Here is a 23,392-nt window from a genome sequence, read left to right on the forward strand (position 1 = left end):
AACCAAGAGCACAGGTGGGAGCAGTCTGGAGTGCGAGCTGAGCAGCATCTCTGCTCCCCGGTGCCCACTGCCACGGCGAGTTGCATTTATTTCGAGAGAGGAATAAATTTCTTTTCCCCTCCAGGAACTATTGGTCCTGGAGAGAAACCGCACTCCCAGCGAGGTCTTGTCGTCCTTCCATGACCCTTTGTGTCCGCTCCCTGGCACGAGGTCCCACAGACTTCATTGCCGGCTTTTGATCCCTTTTGATTTGACGCTGCAGCGAGCCGGGGCCTCGGAGAAGCCGAGCCCTGGGCAGACGAGAGGGAGCGGGGACGTGGGAGGGGGGAGCGGGAAGAAAAATATTGAACTTAGTGTGAAAAGCAGTGAAGCAAACAGGGAAGCCGAGGGGGACGAGTGTTCACTGCAGAGCAGAGGCTGGGAGTGAACTGTGTGAGTTTCTGCAGGGAGTTCCTCCGCGGCGCGGGGTCCCGGGGAGCAGCGGGAGACCGCACAACTCCCGTACGCAGGGGATCTGCTGGGCCCACGTGTGTGTCCCCACTCTGGACACGGCACCCTGTGCTTGTCACGGCCGGGATGTCACAGCGAGGCACCGCAGGCTGTCCGCGTGGACCGCGTGGGCTCTGACCACCCACGCAGGGCTCCAGCTCGGCCCCGGGGTGGGGAGCAGCCGGAGCCCTCCGGGGGGAGCGCAGATCCCCAGCTCTGCTCCGTGGGGACCCCCACGGGGCTCCGGCCCCTGCCCGCGGCAGTCCCGCTCTGCTCCGTGCGGGTCTCCCCCGCTCCTCCACGCCGGTGCCGTCGGGGGGGGGAGCCGAGCCGCTGCCCTCGGCGGGGCCGGGGCGGGCCGGGGCGGGCCGGGGGAGGTGCCAGGGCCGGCGGCGGAGCGCGGCGAGCGGGGGAGGCGGCGCCGCCGGAGCCGCCCCGGGGAGCGGGGCGGCGGCGGGCGCGGAGCCGGAGCCCGTAGCCGTGGCCCGGGGCCGGGGCCATGCGGCGGGCGGCGGCGCTGGTGCTGCTGGCGGCGGCACTGAGCGGCCCCGGGGCCGGTGCGCGGAGCTGCCCCGCGCTCAGCCTGGGCTGCAAGTGCGCGGCCGAGCGGGCCAAGGCGGGCGGCGGCCCCGGCGCGCCCCGGCGGAGGGTGGTCTGCAGCGGCGGGGGGCTCCCCGCGCCGCCCGAGCCGCGCCTGCTGCCCGAGGGCACCGTCACGCTGTGAGTACCGCGACCGGCACCGTCACGGGCATCGCACCCGGCCCCGGGCATCCCCCAGCCCCCGGCGTCTCCCCGGGCATCTCCCTCCGGCCCGGCATTGCCCCGCGCCGCCCCGGCCGGGCGCTGCTGCCCCGGGGCCTCCTGAGCGGGACGAGAACCCACGCGTGGATCGCGCTGAGCCCTTTCCGTGCTGGAGCTGCGCGGCGGGGGATCCCCGGGTCGCCCCGTGGCGGGCAGGTGCTGGCGGGGACACGGGAATCGGGGACACGGAGACCGGGAGTGAAGCCCCGTGGGGTCGGGAGCGCGACGAAGTTACTTTTTTCTCTCAATAAGCTTCTCTGCACCAGCGAAAGCGTCGCTCGGTGCTGCGTAACGTGGCTCAAATCGCGTTATAGGGGTGTTGTGGCTCTGGACTCCGAGGGGACCCCGCTGTCCCTACGGCGCGGCAGCAGCGCGGGGCTGGTGTGGACGTGAGCTGGAAATCCAGGAAACGGGCTCCTTCTCCTGCTTCCCTCCGCTGCGTTTCTGTGTGCTGGGGAGCCTGGTTTTGTTTGAAAGTGACTGTTGTCCCTGGAAATATTTACTGAGCAGCGATCAGGAGCGGTTAATGGGTTCGGGGTTTGTGCAAAGGGTCTAAAGCTGCTGCTTGATCCGTGAAGGCTCCTCTTCCTCGCGGCCCCCGTGCCGGGGGTTGGGGTTCGGCTGGAGCTGGCAGCCGCGCGCTGCTCTCTGCAGGGTTTATTTATAACTCCAGAGGAGATGTTTGAATTAAAATCTGGATTGGAGACTGGGCTGGCAGCGCTGCAGCCGGGGGGAACGTCGCTTTCACCCGGAGTGTTGTCCCGTCGGGGTGGCTGTGCTGCCTGCCCATGCCAGCCTGCCCATGGTCGTGGCTCCCACCTTCCCCTCCTCGGGTGGGTTTGGTTGGACGCTGAAGAGGATTGGGGTTGGGGGCTGCCTCGTCCTGTCTGCTCCCACATCCTCGAACCCGCTGGGGCGTGTTGCCGCTGCTCCGGTTTGGGGTGATGGTGGCAGCGAAGGTGACCCCGCTGGCACCAGCGTCCCCATGAGGAGTGCAGGCATGGAACACGCCGGGGCTACAGGACGGTGCCATGAGCAGGGTCTGAGTGCAACGGTCACATTAAAAGCATAAATTGTCCCAGAACAGCAGCACTGAGGGGTGTCCTGGGCTTCCCTCAGTGGGGGACACTGGGGGGCCTCAGGCAGGTGATAGCTGGGCTCTCCATCCCACTAGTGAGTTTTGCTCTTCGTGTCTTTCCTCATATGGCCCTTCCTCGTATGTCAGCCCCGCGCAAACGCTCGCAGGGATGTTTAGTCCTTTGTCAGTTTGTATTTGGGAAAAGCATCCCATCCCATGCCTGCTCCAGTGCCCTCCCCAGCTGTTCCCAGTGGGGGCTGTGCCGAGGGCCCCCTCGGAGGGGCCGGGATGACCGTGCAGAAGCATTAGGGCATTACACGATCCCACTAAAACGTGACATGAAACCTACAGGCGTAGGCAGAAACCTACAAATATGCGGTGACCCTGGCTCTGCTCTCGCGCAGTAAACATGATTTATTCCAAACCCTTTCCAGATGGAACAATCAAAACCAGAGGCTCCGACTTTGGGAGCGTCTCCTGGAGCCACTGGGGTGCGAGCAGGGAGTGGAGGGGCCCGGGAATGTGGCAAGGGCTGCACGTGCCTTGGGGACGTCCTGCTGGGGACAGCCGAATCTTGAATTCTGCGGGTGAGCTGGGTCTGAGCAGGGCTCCTACACGTGCCCCGGGGTGCCAGGTCCTGCCTGTGCCCCGGGGTGCTCAGGTCCCCTCTGTCCTCCCGGGTGCTCGGCACTGCTGTTGCCTCTGCTGCAGGAAATGTGTTTGGGGCAGTAACGCTTCAAAGCAGAGCCGTGTTCCAGCGCTCATCCGGTCCAGCCTGGAATCGGGCGTGCCTGAGTGCTGTGCACCGGGGAGGCTCTTCCCAGCAGCCGCCAGCGCGGGAGGGACCCTGGCTCGGCCGCAGGTCCAGCTGTCCAGGCAGCGGCTGGGGACAGGCGGGCGGCCAGAGAAGCTTCAGTGGCTGGAGGTCTGTCACCCTGTGGGTCCCTCATCCCGCCTCTCATTTGGCTTTTTCCCACACTCTCGCTTTATTTATCTTTAATTATTAGGCCTGTGCTGAGGAATCCTGCGCTGCCTCCGCGGCAGCTGCTGCACATTTACCCCCCACGCCTGAGAAATGCGCGCTGGCACCGAAGTCCACGGACAGGCAGAGCAGGGATGAGGGACAAAGGACAAGGGATGAGGGATGCCTGTGGCCCCAGGACCTGCCCTGCAGCCACTGCTGGGCTCGGCCATGGTCCCAGAGTCCCAGGGGACACGTTGGTGTCTGATGGGGAGTGTCTGCTGAGCGGAGCTGTGTCTCCTTGCTCTTCCCTCGGGCCCTCGCAGGGATCTCCAGCGATGGCTGTGGATGTGGGGAGGGGGTGATGCTCACACCGCCCTGCAGCCCCAGCAGACGTTACACGGTGTGTGCCCTCCAACACCCACCTCAGTTCACACCCAGGTTAATTCCTGTGCCCAGCTCCCTGCAGGGAGGAAGGAGGGGTGCCAGCCTTGGTGCATGGGGTTGTCACCCCGCTCTGACTTGTGGCCCTGGAGAGGTGGCCTGGCTGTTTTGGCAGGACTGGCACCAGTGCAGCCTGGGGCACAGTGTGGCCCCCAGCCCCACATCCTGCTCCAGTTAGGACCAGGGGATTTGGCACCTCTCGGGGCTGTCCCTCCAGCGTGGCTGTGAGGTGCCGGGGTGCTGCAGACAGGGATTAACAAGGCTTTAATCCCCCCCAGCTGACCCCTGTGCTAATCGCCCGATGGAAAAAGCGCCATATCCCTAACGAGAGCTGGAGAGCCTCGGCCAGCCCCGCTGTCACACGGGCGGGAGCCCAAACCTCTTCCAGATGTGGAATCCCAGCACAGGCCTCATTTATGTGCACAGCTTGATTGCACTGAAATTACAGATTGTCTGCAGGGAATAGAGGGCTTTGACTTATGACCAATTTCCAGTTCTACTTGAACTCCCCGCTCCAAGGCCGCTCTATCCCGGGCCTTACAGATGGTTCCTTTCTCAAGCCTCCTTCAGCTTTTTATTTGTTGTTTATTGGGCTGCAGCTCCATCAGGTTTGGGTTTTCCAGGGGCTGCAGGTCGTGGTGCTGCCTGGTGATTCGGAACATCCCGGCCCAGGCCAGCTCTGGAGGCTTTGCCCTCTCTCTGGGGCTTATTTTTCCTGTGCTAACAAAAGCCGAGGCTTGGAACAATAATTTTCACCATCCGAAATAGCCCAGCGTGACGTGAGGCTGGAGGAAACGCCCGGGCATGGCACAGGGAGGGGAAGAGCCCCTGAGCACCCAAACAAAGCAGGGAGGGGGGATCCCTGCCAGGTCTTTGGTTCTCCAGCCCCATTGGGTTGGAAGATGCAAGGTCCCCTCTGGGATGCTGTAGGGTTCCCCCCGGAATGCAAGGTTCTTTCTGGGAACTGTGGGGTCCTTCCTGGAATGTGGGTTCCCCCCTGGGATGTTGTGGGTCCCTCTGGGATGCTGCATAGTCCCCCTGGGATTCTGTGGGGTCCCTCTGGGTTGCTGCGTGTCCCCCCTGTGATACTGCCACCTCCAGAACCTTTCTCGTTGCCAGAGCCTTCAGCACCTCTCACCAGCCCCGGGGCCCCTCTTTTCTCTTCCCGAAATCCCTGTGCAGAGCAGCGAGCCGTGCTCGGGGCGCAGCCTGTGCCGTATCTGCTCCGGGCATATGCTTTGAATTAATGCACTTGGAGAGCAGAGCCGGGCCGGGCCCCCACCCCCACCGCGGCCCCCCCAGGAACCCCCGCGCCGCTGCCTGCCCTGCCCAGGCTGGGGAGCCACCGTCTCCCCGCGTCCTTTTTTGGTTGGGTCCAGAGGAAGTTTATTGTTTCAGCAGCCCAGTTTCTGGAGCTGTTATTTATCCAAGTGGATTCCAGCACTCTTGAAAAAACAATCTTGTTTTTTTCACTTTTGGCTCCTCTTTTTGAGATGAAAAAAGAGGAGAAGAAGAAGAAGAAGGGAACTGTATCTCCCTGCCGGCAGCCTCGCGGGCTCCAAGCCCCCACAGTCCTGGAGCAGGGGGGTTGGAGCACGGATGCTGCACCCCTTCCAGGCCTGGATCCCGCGGGATGGGAGGATGTTCCTTGGGGCTCCCCCTGCCATCCCCACCACGCATCCCCCATCGTTTCCGTTTGACTTCATGCTCCAGTCCTTAATCCCCGCATTGTCCAGAGGGACTTTTCCAGCCACCGCTCAATTAGCCGATTATTGTCCCCGTGGCGGGGCTGTCCCCGGCAGGAGCCCCCCGCCCGCCCACGCTCCGTGCAGCCGGAGGGTCTCAGGGCACCGGGCAGGATGGAGGTGCCGTTCCGGGCGGGAGGATTCTGGAGTGGCATGGAGACAGCTGGGTTGGTGAGAGGGATCCCCAGCCCTCCCTCCAGGCACATCGCTCCAAGCCTGGACTGGGGGTTCTCTTGCTGAGCTGAGGGGTCCCAGCCTGGGGCCGGAGCTGAGCAACAGCTCCAAAGGCCACAGCTCTGTTTCCATGGCCTGCCAAGCCTGCTGATGGGTGGGATGTGAGGGCACTGAGTCCCCTCTGCATCCCCGGGCCTCAGTGAGCATATGGGAAACCACTGCAACCCCTGCCCGGATCTCCCAGCCCACCAACAGCTGCTTGGCCTCAGTGAGCTGGGGGCAGTGGCTTGGCTTACAGCCCTCCATCCCCTTCCCCCCGGCTGATCCCTCCTCCCAGGGACAGCTCTCAGAGTTTGAAATGCAGTGGGGGGCTCCGGGTCCATCCCCACATGCCGACAGCTGGGCTCCCAGTGTGGCTCAGGGGCTGCTGGCCCGTGACCCCCGTGTGCTGGGCTGGGGTGGCCTCGTAGGCACACTGACCCCATTGTATTTTGGGGGTTCTCAGTTAATATCCTGCAAGGGGACAGTGCCAAGGACCCACACACGGCTCTGCTGCCTGTGGACATGTGGGAATGGAAAGTGCCGTGGAGCCTGATGAGAACTTCCTGGGGAAAAAAAAGAAAAAAGAAAAAAAAAAAAGCAAAACCAAATAGAAAACAATTTGGAACATAATATCCATGAAACTAGAGAAAACAAAACAAACCCGTGTTGGAGGATGTGGGTTGTAACTGGGGAGTGCGACCCAGATGGCTTCTGTGGGATAGGGAAGAAAAGAGCCAGGATCCCTACCCAGGAAGAGTTTTGCCAGGAAGAAAAGTTTTGGGCAAACTGTCACTGTCAGCACAGCCTTTTTGTGCCAACCCCTCCTTTTAGTCAAGGATCTCTTCTCCTTGAGAAAGGACAGACCTGGGCAGCACCCACAGCTCAGGGTGCCCTGAACCGTGCGGGGTCCCGGCCTTTTTCTGGAGGGGCTGCAGGGGTGGCTTTGCCCTCGGCCGAGGTCCCCCCGGGGAGGGTGTCGCTGGCTGCAGATCACGGGGGCAGCCGCTCCTGCTGGAAGCCAGGAGCGTTGCCTTTTAAGGCAGGAGCTGCGGTGTTACGGCAGAGGTGCGGATGGTGCCGGGGGTCTGTGAGGAGAGCGACCATCCCCGGGGGTCAGCCGAGGGCCGCGTTCCCAGTGCGGTGCAGGTCTGGTGCTCCGGCCCTGCCGGCTCTGCCACCACGCTGGAGCCACGGCTGCATCCCCCCTCACAGCCCGTGTTCTGGGTTGTGAAATCTCCTGCCGCTGGAATGAAAACCTCCTGGAGCCCTTGGGGCCCGCACGGCCTTGAGCAACAGCCCCCACCGATGGCCGTGACGGGGAATTGGGGCGCGCCATGGGCTGCTGGGGCTGTGCCAGGAGCGATGGAAACATCCCTGGAAGCTGTCCCCTGCTCTGGGAAGGGTCCCGGGCTGAGCCGGCACCGGTGCTCGCTGCTGGGGAGAGCCGAGCCTTGGCAAAGAGTGCTCCCGGCAGGGAGGAGAGGGTCAGACATGGCCCTGGCCGTGGCAGCTCCGGCCGCCGGCGTGTGGAAGCAATTTGCAGCTGTCCGGGCCGCCGGACGTTTCCGCTCCCCGCCGGCCGGGTCGAGGGCCCCGCGGGCGCGCCGGTGCCCGGTGGCGGCTCCTCATTAGCACAGGATGCGGGGGCTGCGCTGCCAGACCCCGGCCCTTCCCTCCCACCCGGCCTGCGGGGGGCTGCACGTCCCGGTCCCGGTCCTGCCCCGAGCCGAGCGCGGCGGCGGCTCCGCGGGCAGCGCGTCCGGAGGGGCCGGGCTGCAGCACACAGCGGCCATTCAGCCCGGCCGCCGAGCCCGCCCGTGTGTAAACAGCCCCGGCCCGGCCCTCAATGAGCCCTTTTTTCCCGCAGCTCCCCCCGGCCAGGGCTCCAGGATGCCCTCCCGGCCCGGCTGCCGCCTGCCCCCGCTCCGTCTCCGGGTCGCTTTGCCGGCGCTGGCGTCGCCGGTGCCCACGGGGCCGCACGGGAGCTCCGGGGAGCCAACGCTGGTCCCCGAGAGCTGGGTCTGGCTCTGCTAATTGCACTGATGAGCTTTAATGAGCTCCTGGCTGAATCGTCGGGTGCTGGTGCCCTCCGTCCTCTCCCATCACCCCACAAGGGGCCCTTTGGTCAGCAAAGCTGTTCATTTTGGGATAAAATCTCCTTGCTGGGATAGCCACAATACCATGACCATCAGGAGCAGGCGGCCCCCTCCTGGCTGCAGGTCCTTGGGGTGTCCTCTTGGTGCTGGGGCGGGGGTCATCTCCTGCACGTGTAATTCCTTGCACCAAGGTGATGCCCCGGGAGCCAGCACGGGGATCCCGTGGCAGTCAGTCCAGGTGGTCCATGGCATGGAGACCATGCAGAGCATCCCAGCACAGCTTCTGCGTCCCAACACGGCCATTGCATTCCATGCTCCTACCTGGCCACGCAAGCCTGTGCCTGGAGTTCTCCACAGCCACCACCGCAGTGGCACTGCCAGGGCAGTGGCGTCTTGTGGGGGTCTGCCTGTCCTCACTCCCCTCCTGGGTCACCAGACGGCTGGGGGTCTGTGGCAGGTCAGGTAACGGGGCTGCCCCTCTCCCTCTGCTCTTCCCACAGGCTGCTGAGCAACAACAAGATCACGGTGCTGGAGAACGGCTCTTTCTTCGGGCTGCGGGCTCTGGAGAAGCTGTGAGTGAGGGTCGGGCAGGAGGGTGGGGGGCAGTGGGATGCAGACAGGGCTTCCACGGTGGATGGCAGCACCATCACTAGCTTTCGGCTCCTGATGTGCTGCAGCAGGACCAGCACCACAGCGCAGAATTTGCCACTGGCACCCACGGGCATCGCAGGGACCCCGGGAGCTGCCGTGGGGCGGGAGGCGCCGGGGGGGCCGCGCTCCGTGAGGGCCGGTATGAAAAGCGACATTGTCCCCCCGAACAAAGTCAACTTTCTTATCTCTCCATGAAAGGCATCTCTATGGAGGGAGCTGTGAGGAGGGGAGATTTATGGCCCCCATATGGGTTTGATCTGTAGGTATGCAGGCAAGGGGACCGGCACTGAGGGCGTTTTGTTCCCTGCCATGGCCCTGTGAGGGTCTCGTGCATTCCTGCGCTGTGTGGGCTCCCGTGGAAATCCCCACGGGACTGTTTTTGGGGCGAGTGAAAAGCAGTCACCTTAGGGACACCATCCCACATAGCTGAGTCCTCCCCAGCACAGGTCGAGGTGTGGGGTCACCTCCTGCTCCTGACACTGCACCCTCATGAATGGGAGGGATCATGGGACACAGGGGAGGAGTCGTGGCGCAGCCGGGGGGCCACAGCTGGGGAGGGCCATGGATCTGCAGCCCCCGTGTGCCTGGGGTCCCCCTAAAGGTCTCCATGTCCTGGGAGAGCAACTGCCCCAGGTCACCTCCTGCTCACCACGGGGTCAGAGGGGGCCTGGGGCGGGTGGGCAGCATTCCCCCACCCCGGCCGGCCGCATCGCACTGTGCCGCGCCTGATTGCCCTCGACAGGAGCCATAATTGTTTTCATCGGGTCGGTTTGGGGCCGCAGCACAGACGTGCCCCATGGGGAGCCCGTGCTGGCATGGCAGGGACACCGTGGGGGCTGCGGGGCCCCTCGCTTCTCATCCTGGGACTGGCAAGGCCCCCACCCACCCTGGCTACCCACCGTGGGTGCTTTGGAGTCCTAGCATAATGGGGAGAACCCATTCCCTGGATGTCAGCGGTGCCCCCAAGGACCACCTCCCCTCGGGCTTGGCATCTCCAGTGATTTGTAGCGGCGTAATGAGATTAATGAGTCTGAGTGGGGACGGTATGCGGCGGCGGCCGCGAGCGCTCATTAGCAGGGCCCCACTTGGGAATGGCCCCGGAGGGATGTGAGGAGGCTCGGTGGGTGACAGCAGGGACAAGGATGGACTCAGTCCATCTGTCTGTCTGTCTGTGCTGGGCTGCAGCGGGTGCAGCCCAGCGTGCTCTAGGCAGTGAATCAGGATGGCTCAGGTCCTTGGTTTGCTGCAGTGGGGATCTCAGTGCACTCGTGGTGATTGGGGTCTCCATGCACGTGTAGTGGCGGGGTGTCCCCATGCACACGTGGCACTGAGCCACTGCTGGCTCTCACGCCTGCAGCTCACCCGGCCGGGGCTGGGGGAGGAGGGGGCTCGGGACGGGAGGAAATGCAAAGACAAATGCGCAGAGCAGAGAAAGAGAGGAGCCTTATCGGAAATCAGCAGCAGCCCCGGCCGTGGCCCGCGGGAGGAAGTGCCTGAGTGAGGAAGGCTGCCACTGGCCAAGCGCCGGGCTGGCTGCAAGCCCCTGGGCCCCAGCACGGTCCCCGGTGGGTCCCATCCCCGGCTGGTGGTCCCTGCAGCACCCAGACCCCCCCAGACCTGAGCCAGGGGCCGCAAGTTTTGGCTGGCAGGGTGTGCTGGGGGTGTTCCGTGGCGTGGGAGTCCCTGGGACACGCAGCGGGGCAGGGGGCTGGTGCCGATGGTCTCCCTTGGCGCAAACAGGCGGGGTTTTCGGGACGGGTGTGTGTGGGATGGATGTCGGCAGCGGGGCTGCCCTCGGTGCGGCGGGTGCTGGCGGGGGCGGTGCAGGTGAGCGGAGCTGTTCCTTCAGCACCGGCGCTCACCTGCGCACACCTGCCCGCACACCTGCCCGCACACCTGCCCGCACACCTGCCCGCACGCCTGCCCGCACACCTGCCCGCACACCTGCCCGCACACCTGCCCGCACGCCTGCCCGCACACCTGCCCGCACGCCTGCCCGCACCGCCGGCCGCGGCGGCTGCCAGGACCTGCGTTTGTCCGTCAGGAACGCTGGGAAAGGCAGGCGTGGGCAGGGCCGTTGCATCAGCCGAGAAGGGCCGGGATGACGCCGGCTGCGTTTCCTCTCCCTGAGGGGCCCCTCTCGCCTCTCCGGCGGGACTCCCCCCCGCACCCCGGGCCTGCTGGAAGGGGCTGCTCCGCTCCCCGTCCTGGGCACTGGTTTGTGGCCGTCCAGCGGGGCTGTGGTTCACGGGGTGTCCTGAGGGCCGCAGGCAGAGAGCAGCGGGAGACCCAGCGACGAGCCCGTGGAGACTGCTATAAATAAACACGGATCCATATGGATCCCATTTCCTCTCCCGGACAGCGCCGGTGCTCAGCAGAAGTTGCCTCGGGTCCCAGGGGCTGGACAGAGTGGCCGATGCCACCAGCGCTCCCCGCTCTGTCGGCAGCCACCCCGCGCGGCTGTGCCAGGCGAGCCCCTGATCAGGCTAATTGCTCAAACGAGCTTCCCGAGGGCCGCAGAGCCCTGTTCTTATCCCGCAACAGGAGATAACCCGCCGGGATACCGCTGTTCTGGAAGCAATGCGGGGCCAATGCCAGCAGCCAGTGCCAGCGTGCAGGGACACTCGGTGCTCCGCAGGGCACCCAGGGTGTGCCGAGGGGCTGGCATCCCCCCGGGAGCAGCGGGGAGCCTCGCGCCTTCCCTGCATCCCTTGGAGAGATAACGAGAGAGAAATGGGATGGAAAAGTGTTAATGAGGCCCTCGCAGGGGGTTGGCAGTACCTGGGGGGGGCAAGGAAGGAGATGGGGGCTGGGGGTGGAACGGGTGTGCTCATGGCCTCGGCCTCCCCGTGCTGCGTCTCCTGGGGACGGGGCTCCCCACAGCGCACCCCAAGATCTGTGTCTGTCTCCCCACAGGGACCTGAAGAACAACCTGATCAGCACAGTTCAGCCCGGTGCCTTCCTCGGCCTCCCCGAGCTGAAGCGGCTGTAAGTGCCCGTGCAGCCCCTCGGACCACACGGGGCTGGCCCTGGGGATGACAACGGGGACAGTGGGGCGGTGCCAGCTCTGATGGCCCCTTCACTCGCCTTGCAGGGACCTCTCCAACAACCGCATCGGCTGCCTGAGTGCCAGCGTCTTCCAGGGGCTCCCCAACCTCCTCCGACTGTAAGTAGCTCCCTGGGGACATCCTGGCCAGCCCTGTCCCCTGTCTCCTGACAGCGAGGGGGTGTGTGGGCACAACAAGGGGCCTGGGAGGTGTCCCCTCTCCCAGCAGCTCCCTGGCCCCCTCCATGCCATCTTTCTCTCTTGTCGCACAGGAACATGTCTGGAAACATCTTCTCCAGCCTCCCGCCCGGTGTTTTTGACGAGCTCCCCTCCCTGAAAGTTGTGTGAGTTGGTGCCCTGGGATTTCAGAGCTCAGGGAGGCCCCTGCCGAGGGTCTCAGGGCTAGTGGGCGCCCCAGCCCTGCAGGTGCCCCGTGACACCATCCCTTGCAGGGACTTTGCCACCGAGTACCTGACGTGCGACTGCAACCTGCGCTGGGTGCTGCCCTGGGCCCGCGAGCGCCTGGCGCAGATCTCGGAGCGGACGGCGTGCGCGTTCCCCCGGCAGCTGCGCGGCATCGCCCTGCGCGGGGCGCGGGACGGGCAGCTCCGCTGCGGTGAGCCGGGGCCGGGGCGGGGGCGGCGGCGGCGGCGGCGGCACGGGCTCACCTGTGTCCCCTGCAGCGGGAGCCCCGGAGCTGCACACCCACCACCTCATCCCGTCGCTGCGCCAGGTGGTTTTCCAGGGCGACCGGCTGCCCTTCCAGTGCACGGCCACGTACCTGGACAACAGCACCCAGATCCGGTGGTTCCACAACCGCGAGCCCGTGGAGGAGGATGAGCAGACGGGCATCATCGTGGAGGAGAGCCTCATCCATGACTGCACCTTCATCACCAGGTAAGGGATGGGGATGGGAATGAATGGGAATGGGAATGAGATTGGGATGGAGATGGAATTGGGATAGAGATGGGGACAGAGATTGGGATGGGATGGGGATGAGATGGGGACAGGGATGGAAATGAGATGGGGATGAGATGAGGACAGGGATGGAAATGAGATGGGGATGGCAATAGAGACCACATGGGGATGGGGACAGGGACGGACACGCGTGGGCACAGGGCTCACAGGTTTGTGGGTACCTGCGGTGCTTCATGGAGTGTGTCCCCACGCCCCCAAGCTTGGGGGAGCCCCGCCGTGCCAGCCCGTCTCCTCTGCCCGCAGCGAGCTCATCCTCTCCAACATCCACGTCTCCGCCAACGGCGAGTGGGAATGCGCCGTCTCCACCTCCCAGGGTAACGTCAGCAAAAAGGTGGAGATCGTGGTGCTGGAGACCTCCGCATCCTACTGCCCTGCCGAGCGGGTCACCAACAACCGCGGGGACTTCAGGTGGGGACCGCGGTGGCGCAAGTGCTGTGGCGGGGGGGACACCCGTGGCCGGTGCCGCATGGACAGCGAGCGGTGCGTGCGGGGGCCTCTCCTCGCCGCAGGTGACCGCGCGTCTGGTAGCGATTATCGGCCGCGGGGAGCGCGGGCGCTTTTGAAGGGCTTCCCGTGCCGGCGGCGCAGCCTGGCTCCAGCAGCAGAGGTGTTGGAATTTCTCTGGCACGAGACAAAAGGCTCCGGGCGCCCGCCGTAACCCCGGCGGGGCCCTTACGGAATAGAAATTACTGGCACAGTCAATGTGGCTTAAATTAGCGGTGCCCCCCCCCACTGCCCGCTGCTTCCCCCTGCGCTGCCGGAGCCGAGCGGGATTCGGGATTGGAGAGGATGGGGGCTTTTGGGGGAGCATCACACGAGCGTCCCCAGAGCCCAGCGGCGGCGGCGGCTTGCGGAGGGGGTGCGGGTGGCGCTGCGCAGGGGCCGCACGGGGGGAGCCGGCTCGGGGCGGGGCTGCTGGTGGCGGGTGCCCCGCGGTCACTGTGCGCGGGTGCCCGCAGGTGGCCCCGCACCCTGGCAGGGATCACGGCCTACCAGCCCTGCCTGCAGCACCCGTTCGCCGCGGGGCCGGCGGGCGCGGGCTCGGCGGGCGAGAAGCAGGCGTGGCGGCGCTGCGACCGCACCGGGCGCTGGGAGGAGGGCGACTACTCCCACTGCCTCTACACCAACGACATCACCCGAGTGCTCTACACCTTCGTGCTGGTGAGTGGGGGGCCCGGGGGCTCGGCTGGGCCGGAGGGGGCACAGCCGGTGACCGTGGCCCCGCCGTGGCCGTGCCGCCCTGCAGATGCCCATCAACGCCTCCAACGCCCTGACCCTGGCCCACCAGCTCCGCGTCTACACGGCCGAGGCAGCCAACTTCTCAGACATGGTTGATGTTCTCTATGTGGCCCAGATGATAGAGAAGTTTATTGGCTACGTGGACCAGATCAAGCAGGTAATGAGCACTGCGGGTGTCCCCTGCTTGCCCCAGTGCAGCCTGGTGTTTTTGGGGTGGAAAAGCATGAATTGGGGTGTTTCCACGGGGGATGGCAGTAGCTCTTTGCAGAGCCGCTTGCTGTCCCCAGCTGACAGACGTGATCGTGGAGATGGCCAGCAACATCATGCTGGTGGACGACCACATCCTGTGGATGTCTCAGAAGGAGGAGAAGGCCTGCTCCAGCATCGTGCGCTCCCTGGAGAGGATCGCAGCCCACACACTGGGCAGCAACTCCCAGCACATGGCAGTGGTGAGGGGGAACACGGGGTGGGGCTGGGTACGGGGAGGATGCAGAGGGAGGAGTGGGTGGGCTGCTGGTGTGGGGTCTCTGGCGATGCCAGGGGAGTCTCTGCCCGTGCCAGGGCTGATGACCACCCCACGGTGCTGTGCCTGGCAGAACTCTCGCAACATCGCCTTCGAGGCTTACGTGGTAAAGCCCGAGAGCTACGTGGGGCTGAGCTGCGTGGCATTCCAGCGGCGGGAGGGGGTCCCCCCAGGACGTCCTCCCTTGGCCGAGCCAGGGGCCGAGCCCATGCCCGACCAGCAGCTCAGGCTCCGCTGCACCACGGGGCGGCCCAACGTCTCCCTGACCAGCTTCCACATCAAGGTACAGAAATGCCGGGGGTTGGGGGGCTGGGGGTTGGCCCCTGCTCACCAGTGACCGTGCACCCGCAGAACAGCATCGCCCTGGCCTCCATCCAGCTGCCCCCCAGCCTCTTCGCCAGCCCAGTCCCAGCCATGCCGGGGGCCGACTGCAAGCTCCAGCTGCTGGTCTTCCGCAACGGGAAACTCTTCTGCAGCACCGGGAACTCCTCCCGCCTGGCTGACGATGGCAAACGCCGCAGCGTGGCCACCCCCGTCATCTACGCCGGGACCTGTAAGGGCGGCATGGGGGGTGCCCTCTGGGGCTCCCTGGGGCATTGTGCTGGTGGCCCCGCAGCGCAGCGCCATCCCCGGGGTCCTCATGGGGAGATGGCAGTGTGCCTATGGAATGTGGAGGGTCCCCTGTGTCCAGCCCCTCTGGGGGTGTCACTTGTCCTGCCGACCAGGTTTCTCTGTGGCTGCAGATGGCTGTGGAGTGGGGAACCTGTCAGAGCCGGTGGCTGTGTCCCTGCGACACCCCGGGGAGGGCACGGACCCCGTGGCTGCGTACTGGAACTTCGAGGTGCTGGGAGGCATGGGGGGCTGGAGTGCCGAGGGGTGCCAGCTGGCCGCCCGCGAGCCCAATGTCACCTCCCTGCACTGCCGGCACCTCAGCAACGTGGCCGTGCTCATGGTAGGTGCCTGGCGAGCAGCAGGGTGGGAGTGTTGCTGCGGTGGGGAGTGGGGGAGCTGCAGGAGGGTGGTGGGGTGGGCCAGGGGCACAGGGAGGGTGCTGTGGGGTCTGACGGGCTGTGCTGTGCTGTGCAGGAGCTCAGTGGGTTCCCCAGCGAGGCACAAGGTGCTGCCGAGGTGCTGCACCCGGCCATGTATACCTGCACGGCCGTGCTGCTGCTCTGCCTCTTCACCACCATCATCACCTACATCGTCCACCACGGGTGAGGGAGCGTCTCGGTGCCTGTGGTGGGGGTCTGCGGGCTGTGCTGGGGTGGGTATCTCTTTGGGCAGTGGGAGGAGCTCCCCAGGTGCCAACAGCCAGGAGAAGGTGTGTGGGGATGGCCGTCCAGTGACACAGCCCTTTAGGACATGGGTTCTCAGACGATGACCCTCCAGGAATGTGCTGCCTGGCAAGTGGCACTGCCCCAGGTGCCCTGGGTCCTGGTCCTTCGCCCACGTGCAGGCACGCACCTGTACATCTCCTCCTCCAGCCACGCTCCATGGCCGGGGATAGGCTGTTGGTGCATCCCCCCCGATGCAGGATTTGTGCCGAAGGGAGCCGTGGCTCTCCTGGGGTCGGGCTGGAGCTCATAGGTGCCCACTGTGCCTCTTGCTCTTCCAGCACCATCCTCATCCCGCGGAAAGGCTGGCACATGCTGCTTAACCTCTGCTTCCACATCGCCATGACGGCCGCCGTCTTCGCGGGAGGCATCACCCTCACCGGCTACCGGGCCGTGTGCCAGGCCGTGGGTACCGGGCAGAGTCCAGCACCGCGGGGTCCTGCGGGACGGGGACTGGGGGGCACGGCCATGTCTGCAGCATCCCCTCCCCAACCAAGGCCTCCTCCCGCAGGTTGGCATCATCTTGCACTACTCATCCCTCTCCACGCTGCTCTGGATGGCGGTGAAAGCCCGAGTGCTCTACAAGGAGGTGACCTGGAAGGCACCGCAGCAGCCGGATGGGGACACGTCCCAGGCAGCCCCCAGACCCATGCTGCGGTATGGACTCCCCTTGCCCTTGCCCCGGCCCCGCGGGGGCATCTCCAGGGGCTTGGGCAGGACTTGCTCTTCTGGACAAGCCCATCCTGTGCTCTCCCACGGGCTCCAGGTGTGCAGTGACACTTCCCCCTCCCCCCCCAGGTTCTACCTGATCGCTGGCGGGATCCCCCTCATCATCTGTGGGATCACAGCAGCTGTCAACATCCAAAACTACCACGACAACAACCCCTAGTAAGTGCCACTGCTCGACCCTTCATTCCTCCCACATGGGTGGCCTCCCTCTGGGGCAGGGGAACTGGTGGCACTGGGAATCTGGAGAAGTTTGGGAAAAGGTCGGTGAGGTTTTTCCCGAGAGTTACCCGTATACTGGGAAAAAATCGTCCAGACAGCGAGCACGGCTCCACAGAGCCCGTGCCATCAGGGAGGGTGCCAAGCAGCTCCGCACCACGACCCCTCAGAGCCCCTCTCCTCCCGCACAGCTGCTGGCTGGTGTGGCGGCCCAGCCTGGGCGCTTTCTACGTCCCCGTGGCTTTCATCCTGCTCGTCACCTGGATTTATTTCCTCTGTGCCGGGCTCAGCCTCCAGTGCCGACCCTCACACCGGAAAGACATCCCGGAGCCGCTGGAGCCACCGCCACGGCTGGGGGGGACCAGCGACCTCCTGACAGACTCTGGGTCCATCTCGGTGACGCTGCACTCGGGGCCGCCCTGCCCCGAGGGGGACGGCGTCTACTCTCTGCGGGTGCAGTTCTGGGCACTGGTGGCCACCCACGCCCTGTACGTGGCCCTGTGGACGTTCGGCGCCATGGCCGTGTCCCAGCGCTGGTACCTGAACATCGTCTTCAGCTGCCTCTACGGCGTCACCGCCGTGGCGCTGGGGCTCTTCATCTTCGTCCATCACTGCCTGCGGCGCCGGGACGTGCTCAGCTCCTGGTTCTCCTGCTGCCCGTCGTACCGGAACGCGCTGCCCATGCAGGCCTACGTCCACCCCGGGCTGGGGCCAGAGGACGGCTCGCAGGTCTTCATCGGCTGCGACCCAGACGCCGCTCGCTCCGGCGCCTCCTCTTCCTCCTCGCCCAGCAGCGCCGGCTCTGCCGGGGGCCGCTGCAAGCTCACCAACCTGCAGGTAGCCCAGAGCCAGGCGGACGCTCGCCCGGCGCCCTGCCCGGAGCCGGACCCTGCCGACGGGAAGCCCGTCAGGCACACCAGCAACCTCCACGGCCGCAGGAGCCACCGGGGCAGAACTAAGCCGTGCCGGGACGGGAAGCACCACCGCTTGAAAATGCTGCGGGGCCCCTCGGACCACCCGTCCAGCGAGAGCGGGAGCCTCCACAACAGCCACTCCGAGAGCTACCCCAGCGGCAGGACCAGCCCGGCCAGCGGCGGCCGCGCGGGGCCGCGGGCGGCGCAGGATGGGGAGGCGGTGCCCAGCCCCTCGGAGGGCAGCGACGGCGGGCGGAGGGTGCCCGACTTCGCCGAGGCTCGCCGGAGGAGCGGCAGCCGGGACAACCTGCGGCCGGGCGGCAGCGCCGAGAGGGAGGCGAAGCGCCGCTCGTACCCCCTCAACGTGGGCAGCCACAACGGCGGCCTCAAGGGCAGCAAGTACGACATCAACCTGGCCAGCGCCGACAGCGTGGCCGGCATGAAGACAGGCCTGTGGAAGAGCGAAACCACCGTGTGAAGGTGGGGAAGGACCAACGGCCGCAGCGTTTTCCTGCGGGAGCCGCGGCCGGAGCTGCTCGGGCCATGGCGGTGGCAGCGCTGCGGCAATCACCGCATGCACTAGCAGGGGTGGGCGGCACGGCCGGCGGCTGCGGCTCCCCCGGGCACAGCGCGGTCCCGGGCCCACCCATCTCCCCGAGGAGGCTCCGAGCTTCCCGCCGCGGTGCCGGCGGCTCCAGGCAATCCTTGCCCGTCAGCAGCCAGAATTGCAGCCGTGCTTTAATCACTCCTGCATGTCACTTGAGATTGATCCTAAATGCTATTTTATATTATACAGAGGAAATGTCTATTTTTCAAAGCTATATTATTGAATGTATATATGTATAGACAGAGCCGTAAGTGACGCGAGGGCCCCGCTCCCGCCCCTGTGCCCGGGGAGCGGGCGCTGGGCCAGGGCCCACTCGTGCCACGACTGCAATATTCCCGCTGAGGGACCACTCCAAGCGCCCTTTACGTCCAGGCACCGCAGCCCCAGCCTGAGCAAACTGCTTCTGGAGAGCAGCTGCTCCCTCTGGAATGTTCCTACCCGCGTGTCAGCCCTGGGGGTTGGGCGGTGCTGAAGCCATATCGAAAAGCCAAGCACAAGGTAAGAGGAGCCTCAGCTCCAAGGTGAGGCGATTGTCTGCACTGCTTTAACGCCAGACACTAAAATAACGGCCAGAAAAGGCTCCAGACACAGCCAGAAAATGCTCCCAGGCCCTCAGAGGCTCAAGCCATGCAGTGGGGTGGGCTGGCAGAGCTGTGCTACTGCTGGAGCCAGGACTGACCCTCTGTGCCAAAGCACCAAAGAACCAAGATGTGGGAGAGACCCAGAGCAGCTCTGTGTCCTTAATCCAGGGGCTCAAGCCCAGAAAAGACCTAGGCTTGCTCTTAAGAAGGCAGAGACCATTCTGGGGAGCAGGGACCATTCCTGGGAATGCAGGAGAATGATGCCAAGGAATTGGGGACCTTCCTCGGACAGTTCCCATGGTGCAAAGGGCTGGAACCTGGATAAGCACTTATTGTTCCCACTGAAAAACAAGTCTCCCCTTTTTCCCAGCACACAGGTAAAGCAGGCAGGCCGCAGAGAGGCTGCAGCAAAGCACAGGGGGAAGGTGGGAGCCTGGTGCCTCCCCTGCCCTCTCCAGCCTCCCCTGCTTCAGTTTCCCCTCCATGCAAATGAGTTTAATTACGTAGCTACCTCCGAGGGGTCGTGGGGCTGGCAGGGCCACGAGCCAGGGGAGGAAAAAGCACTTAGTGGGGATCGGTCTCCCCTGGGAACCACTCACCCCACAGGGCTGGGGCACCCCTGGGCTTAACATGCCACTGTCCGCCTGCCTCGGCTTCTCTGCCCAATTAAATGTTTAAGTATTTCATTGTCCCTGGTATTTAACACAGTTCAAACCCTTGCTGTGGCTCCTGCAGCCTCCCCAGCCTGGCTGATGCCCCGTGGTTCTATCGCTTGCTGCATTGTGACAGTATTAGAGAAAAAGCTTTGTATTCTTAATTACACTTTGTTTTGTCTGTTTACAAGCGAATGACATATCAACAGAGCTTCCTGCAATATCCGGGGGGAGGGAAGGGAAATATGCCAAAGAAATGCCTTTAAGGGGGTCTTTTTGCATTTTTATATGAATAGAATGTTTCTAGCAGATATGTTTTGTTTAATATATTAAAGATATGCCAATCTGCCAAGATCTGCTGTTATTTCTCTCAGACTTCATGTTCAAATACAGCCTGGCCTGCAGTTTTTTGACCCTCACAAAGTCATTCTGCTGAAGAATGAGAAGTTCGTGCCTGCCCTGGAAAACCTGGCACCTGCACCTTTATTTATTTATAACAGAAATGTAACATGACCTGAAGCAGTCACTCCATAAAAAGCCCCATTTTGGTCCAGCACATTGAGGAGGACCCAGCCTGCTCCCTCCCCACAGCCTCATTCCCTGGGTGACTGTCACTACAGCACACACTCTGTCCCTGGTGGGCTTCACACTTTCGGTCCCAAAACTCTCCCTGGTAGCACCATCCTCTGGGCCATGGCCACCCTCACAGCCAGGCCTTGGCCTTCCTGAAGGCCCGGATCTCCTCGGGGCTCCGCAGGTACTGCTCGATCTCAGTGTCCGAGATGGGCTCGTCGCCCGTGGCAGCCGAGTCCGGAGCGCTCGGAGCTGCCGGACGCAGTCTCTTCCTCGGGTGGATGAGGCAGGGTGGGAGCAGGGGCCTCAGGGTGCCCCCAGGCTGGCGTTTCCCTGCCACGGGACAGCCTTTCTGTGCCACCGGAGGAGAGCTGGGAGAGCCCTGGCCTGGGGAGTCCTTATCTGGGAAGTTCTTATCCAGGGAGCCCTGGCTCGGAGAGTCCTGGCCTGGGGAGTCCTGGCCTGGGGAGTCCTTATCTGGGAAGTTCTTATCCAGGGAGCTCTGGCCCGGAGAGTCCTGGCCTGGGGAGTCCTGGCCTGGTGAGTTCTTATCCAGGGAGCCCTGGCCCACGGAGTCCTGGCCTGGGGAGCCCTGGCCCGGGGCTGTGTCGTGCTGCTCCTCCCCGCCCTGCTGGCTGAAGGCGTTTTTCAGCAGGAACACCCGGTGCTGCAGCAGGTCCCCAATGTGCTTCACCACCGTTTTCTTGTCCAAGGTGAAGCCGCGCAGCCAGGAGAGCTGGGAGGCCATTCCCAGCAGGATCTCCAGCAGCTCCTTCAGCCTGAGGTGGGCTGGCGGGGGCAGATCCACCCCTGCCAGGCGGCAGAACCGCGCCAAGGGACAGGAGAGGCGCGGGCCGGGCCGCAGCGACTGCCACGCCAGGAACGCTGCGGCCGTGACGATGGGCACGGGGTGCCGGCCGGTGACCAGCCACGTCTCACTGGCCAGCTCCACAATGCCCATGGTCCGGGCCAACAGCTTCTCCTTGTCCTCCAGGAACGGCGCAGGGACGCTGGCCGCGGGCTGGAACAGCCGGAAGCTGCGGGAGCAAAGAGACCACGGTCAGGGGAAACCTGGGACACCAGGCTCCAGGGGGGCCTTTGGGACAAACGCACCCTGCTCCTGCCACGGGCTGCTGCTCATGGACATCAGGAGGAATTTCTTTATGGAAAGGCTTCTCAGGCATTGGAATTGCTGCCAGGGAGGTGTTGGAGTGCCCATCCCTGGAGGTGTCCAAGGAAGGCCTGGACGTGGCACTCAGTGCTCTGGGCTGGGGACAAGGTGGGCATCGGGCACGGGTTGGACTTGATGGCATCAGAGATCTTTTTTAACCTCAGTGACTCTGGGATTCTGAGATTTGTGGTGCCTCCCTGAGCATCTCTCTGCCCTCTCCAAACTGAGGAGAACAGGGAAGGATGAGAATGACAGCCCAGGTGTGACAAGGGAGGGACAAAAGCCAGCCCAGCCTGAGCACACACATCTGTGTCACACCTCAGCCCTGCCCACGGCCACATTTCGGCCTCTCCACCCACCCAAGACAAACAAGGGCTGCGAAATGGTTGGAAGGGGCCCCATCACCTGTTCAGGTGCGTTGTCACCAGGTCTGCCAGGCTCAGGGCGGGCACGGAGAGCCCCAGCTCCTTCTGCAGGCTCAGGTAGACGCTGGCGAACAGGTCCTGCTTCGCGTACAGGAGGGAGCAGATGGTGCCCATCGTCAGGGGCCAGTTGTGCTGGCGGCACGTCACGAACACGCAGCAGCCCCCCAGCAGCTCTTTCTTCTCCAGGCTGACCAGGTGGAAGGCGGGCAGCTGCAGAGCCCTCTGGAAGTAGGACACGGCCGTTTCCTCAAACACTGCTGGGAGCTGCAGGACTTTGCAGAGGTCCTGGACCCGCCGGATCCCTGCGGGAAGACGCTGCCCTCAGACATCGGATCAAGCAATTTCTCCTCAGAACTGCAGCAGGCAGCGTTCACCCAGCCCCGGCATGGGCACGAGCAGCCCCACAGATGGCACTAAAACACCTCCCAGGCCCTCAGGGCAGGGGAGGCACCGGCTGGATGCAGCACCGACTGCCCTCCCCCCGCTCTGCCCCCAGCTCCGAAGGGTCTTTAACACTTTTTTACCATTAGAAACAAATTGGAGCAGCAGCCAGGAGGATCGGGGTGTGGAGGAACTGCTCTTACCTCGCTGCAGGCAGCGGCTCAGCTGCTCCTTCTGGCCAGTGCTCTGGGAATAGGCCACCTCTGGAAAACAGGGCTGGATCAGTCAGTCTTGCAGGGAATCCAGGGGACAGAGTCGTTTGGCTCTGTGGCAACCAGATGCCCACAGAACCGGATTCCAACAATCAGAATTGTTTGAGGGCACTGAGTTAGAGCAGCACAGGCAACACTGAGCTGTGGGATCTCCTCCGAGCCATGCCTTCCCTACAGACAGAGCCAGGCAATGGCCTCGGGGCTGCTCCACTGCACTTAAAGCTCTTCTAAGAGATTTAAATGAGATGTTAATAATTTATTTTAATAATAAGGGATTCCACACTTTAAATTAAAAGCTCATCACCGGCTCCAAGCCTAAACCCTGGCAGGGAAGTGCTGCGGGTGTGCCCCATGATGGAGAACCCTGCTGGTGTTCGGGGGGAAGGAGGGAGGGGAAGCGGCCGCTCTGACCCGACAGTGCCCAGCGGGCACCGGCAGAGCCCCGCGCACCGAGACACAGCTCGGGAAGCGCTTCGCTTCCCGGACCGACTCAGAGAGGCCCAAACGCGCTTCGCACGGTCGGTTCTGCACCACCCCGCGCCCGGACGCTCCCGGTTCCAGTGCCGCACCCCGCAGATGCTCCTCCTCGGTGTAGGTGGTGGTGAGGAGCCCCTCGGCCAGGACGCAGCCGCAGGCGGCGCAGACCAGCTGCTGCTGCGCGTAGTGCGCGTCCTCCACCAGCGCCGCCGACCCGCATTCGGGGCACCGGCCCCGCGCCGCCATCGCCGCCGCCGCGCCGGGGGAGCGCCGGGGCGGGCGCACCACCAACAGCCAATAGCGGCGCCGCCCGGCCCCAGCCCACCAATCGCGGCACAGCCCGCGGTGCCTCCCGTCGCCCGCCCGGCCGAGGCGCCGCCCGCGCTCGCCGCGTTCCGCCGCCGCGAGTTCCGCCGGGCAGGAGGCCCCGGGGCCTGCGGAGGGCGGCGGCACCGAGCGGACAGCGCGTCCTCCTCGGCGGGGAACCGCACAGCAGCCCGGCCCGCGGGCCCCCGGGGCCTATCGCCGCGCAGGATCGGGGCGGTAACCGCGCTCAGGGCTCCGGCAGCCAAGGCAGGCTGTAGGCGGAGCGGCCCCGCCAGCGGGAGGCTGATTGCCGCCTCCTCCTCCTCCGCCGCCTCCTCCGCCTCCTCCCACCATCCCCGCAATCTGAGGCCAATGCTGCCATCAGGGACCAGCGCCGGGGTCACTTCGCTGCGGGCCGAGAATGTTTCACACGGTCACTGTTTGTGCTTTACAGAAACTCTCGATTCTGCAGATGCGGACGAGCCC

General features: G+C 64.5%; 2 protein-coding genes across 3 annotated transcripts; one reads left to right on the forward strand and one right to left on the reverse strand.

The window, feature by feature from the left end:
* The first annotated feature begins 982 nt into the window (after positions 1–982).
* ADGRA2 (adhesion G protein-coupled receptor A2) lies at positions 983–17,947 on the forward strand. Of its 2 annotated transcripts, none has more exons than XM_069035410.1 (19): positions 983–1,209; positions 8,331–8,402; positions 11,398–11,469; positions 11,576–11,647; positions 11,800–11,871; positions 11,980–12,143; positions 12,211–12,424; positions 12,749–12,913; positions 13,465–13,666; positions 13,752–13,901; positions 14,032–14,193; positions 14,341–14,550; positions 14,619–14,820; positions 15,011–15,219; positions 15,354–15,481; positions 15,883–16,006; positions 16,113–16,258; positions 16,400–16,489; positions 16,738–17,947. In XM_069035410.1, the coding sequence occupies exons 1-19, from the start codon at positions 989–991 to the stop codon at positions 17,936–17,938; spliced, it is 3,876 nt and encodes a 1,291-aa protein (XP_068891511.1). In that variant the 5' UTR covers positions 983–988; the 3' UTR covers positions 17,939–17,947. The 2 variants fall into 2 exon arrangements, with proteins under 2 accessions (XP_068891511.1, XP_068891512.1); XM_069035411.1 differs by having other exon boundaries at positions 13,794–13,901.
* A 2,054-nt stretch (positions 17,948–20,001) lies between these two features.
* Positions 20,002–22,925, reverse strand: BRF2 (BRF2 general transcription factor IIIB subunit). The gene is made up of 4 exons (XM_069035412.1): positions 22,693–22,925; positions 22,055–22,114; positions 21,451–21,772; positions 20,002–20,911 (listed from the first exon to the last, which is right to left on the reverse strand). Exons 1-4 carry the CDS (start codon positions 22,844–22,846, stop codon positions 20,005–20,007), a joined length of 1,443 nt encoding a protein of 480 aa, XP_068891513.1. The 5' UTR covers positions 22,847–22,925; the 3' UTR covers positions 20,002–20,004.
* Between the last annotated feature and the right edge of the window lie 467 nt (positions 22,926–23,392).

Source organism: Aphelocoma coerulescens, chromosome 22 (genome assembly GCF_041296385.1).
Source record: "Aphelocoma coerulescens isolate FSJ_1873_10779 chromosome 22, UR_Acoe_1.0, whole genome shotgun sequence".
Lineage (NCBI taxonomy): Eukaryota > Metazoa > Chordata > Aves > Passeriformes > Corvidae > Aphelocoma > Aphelocoma coerulescens.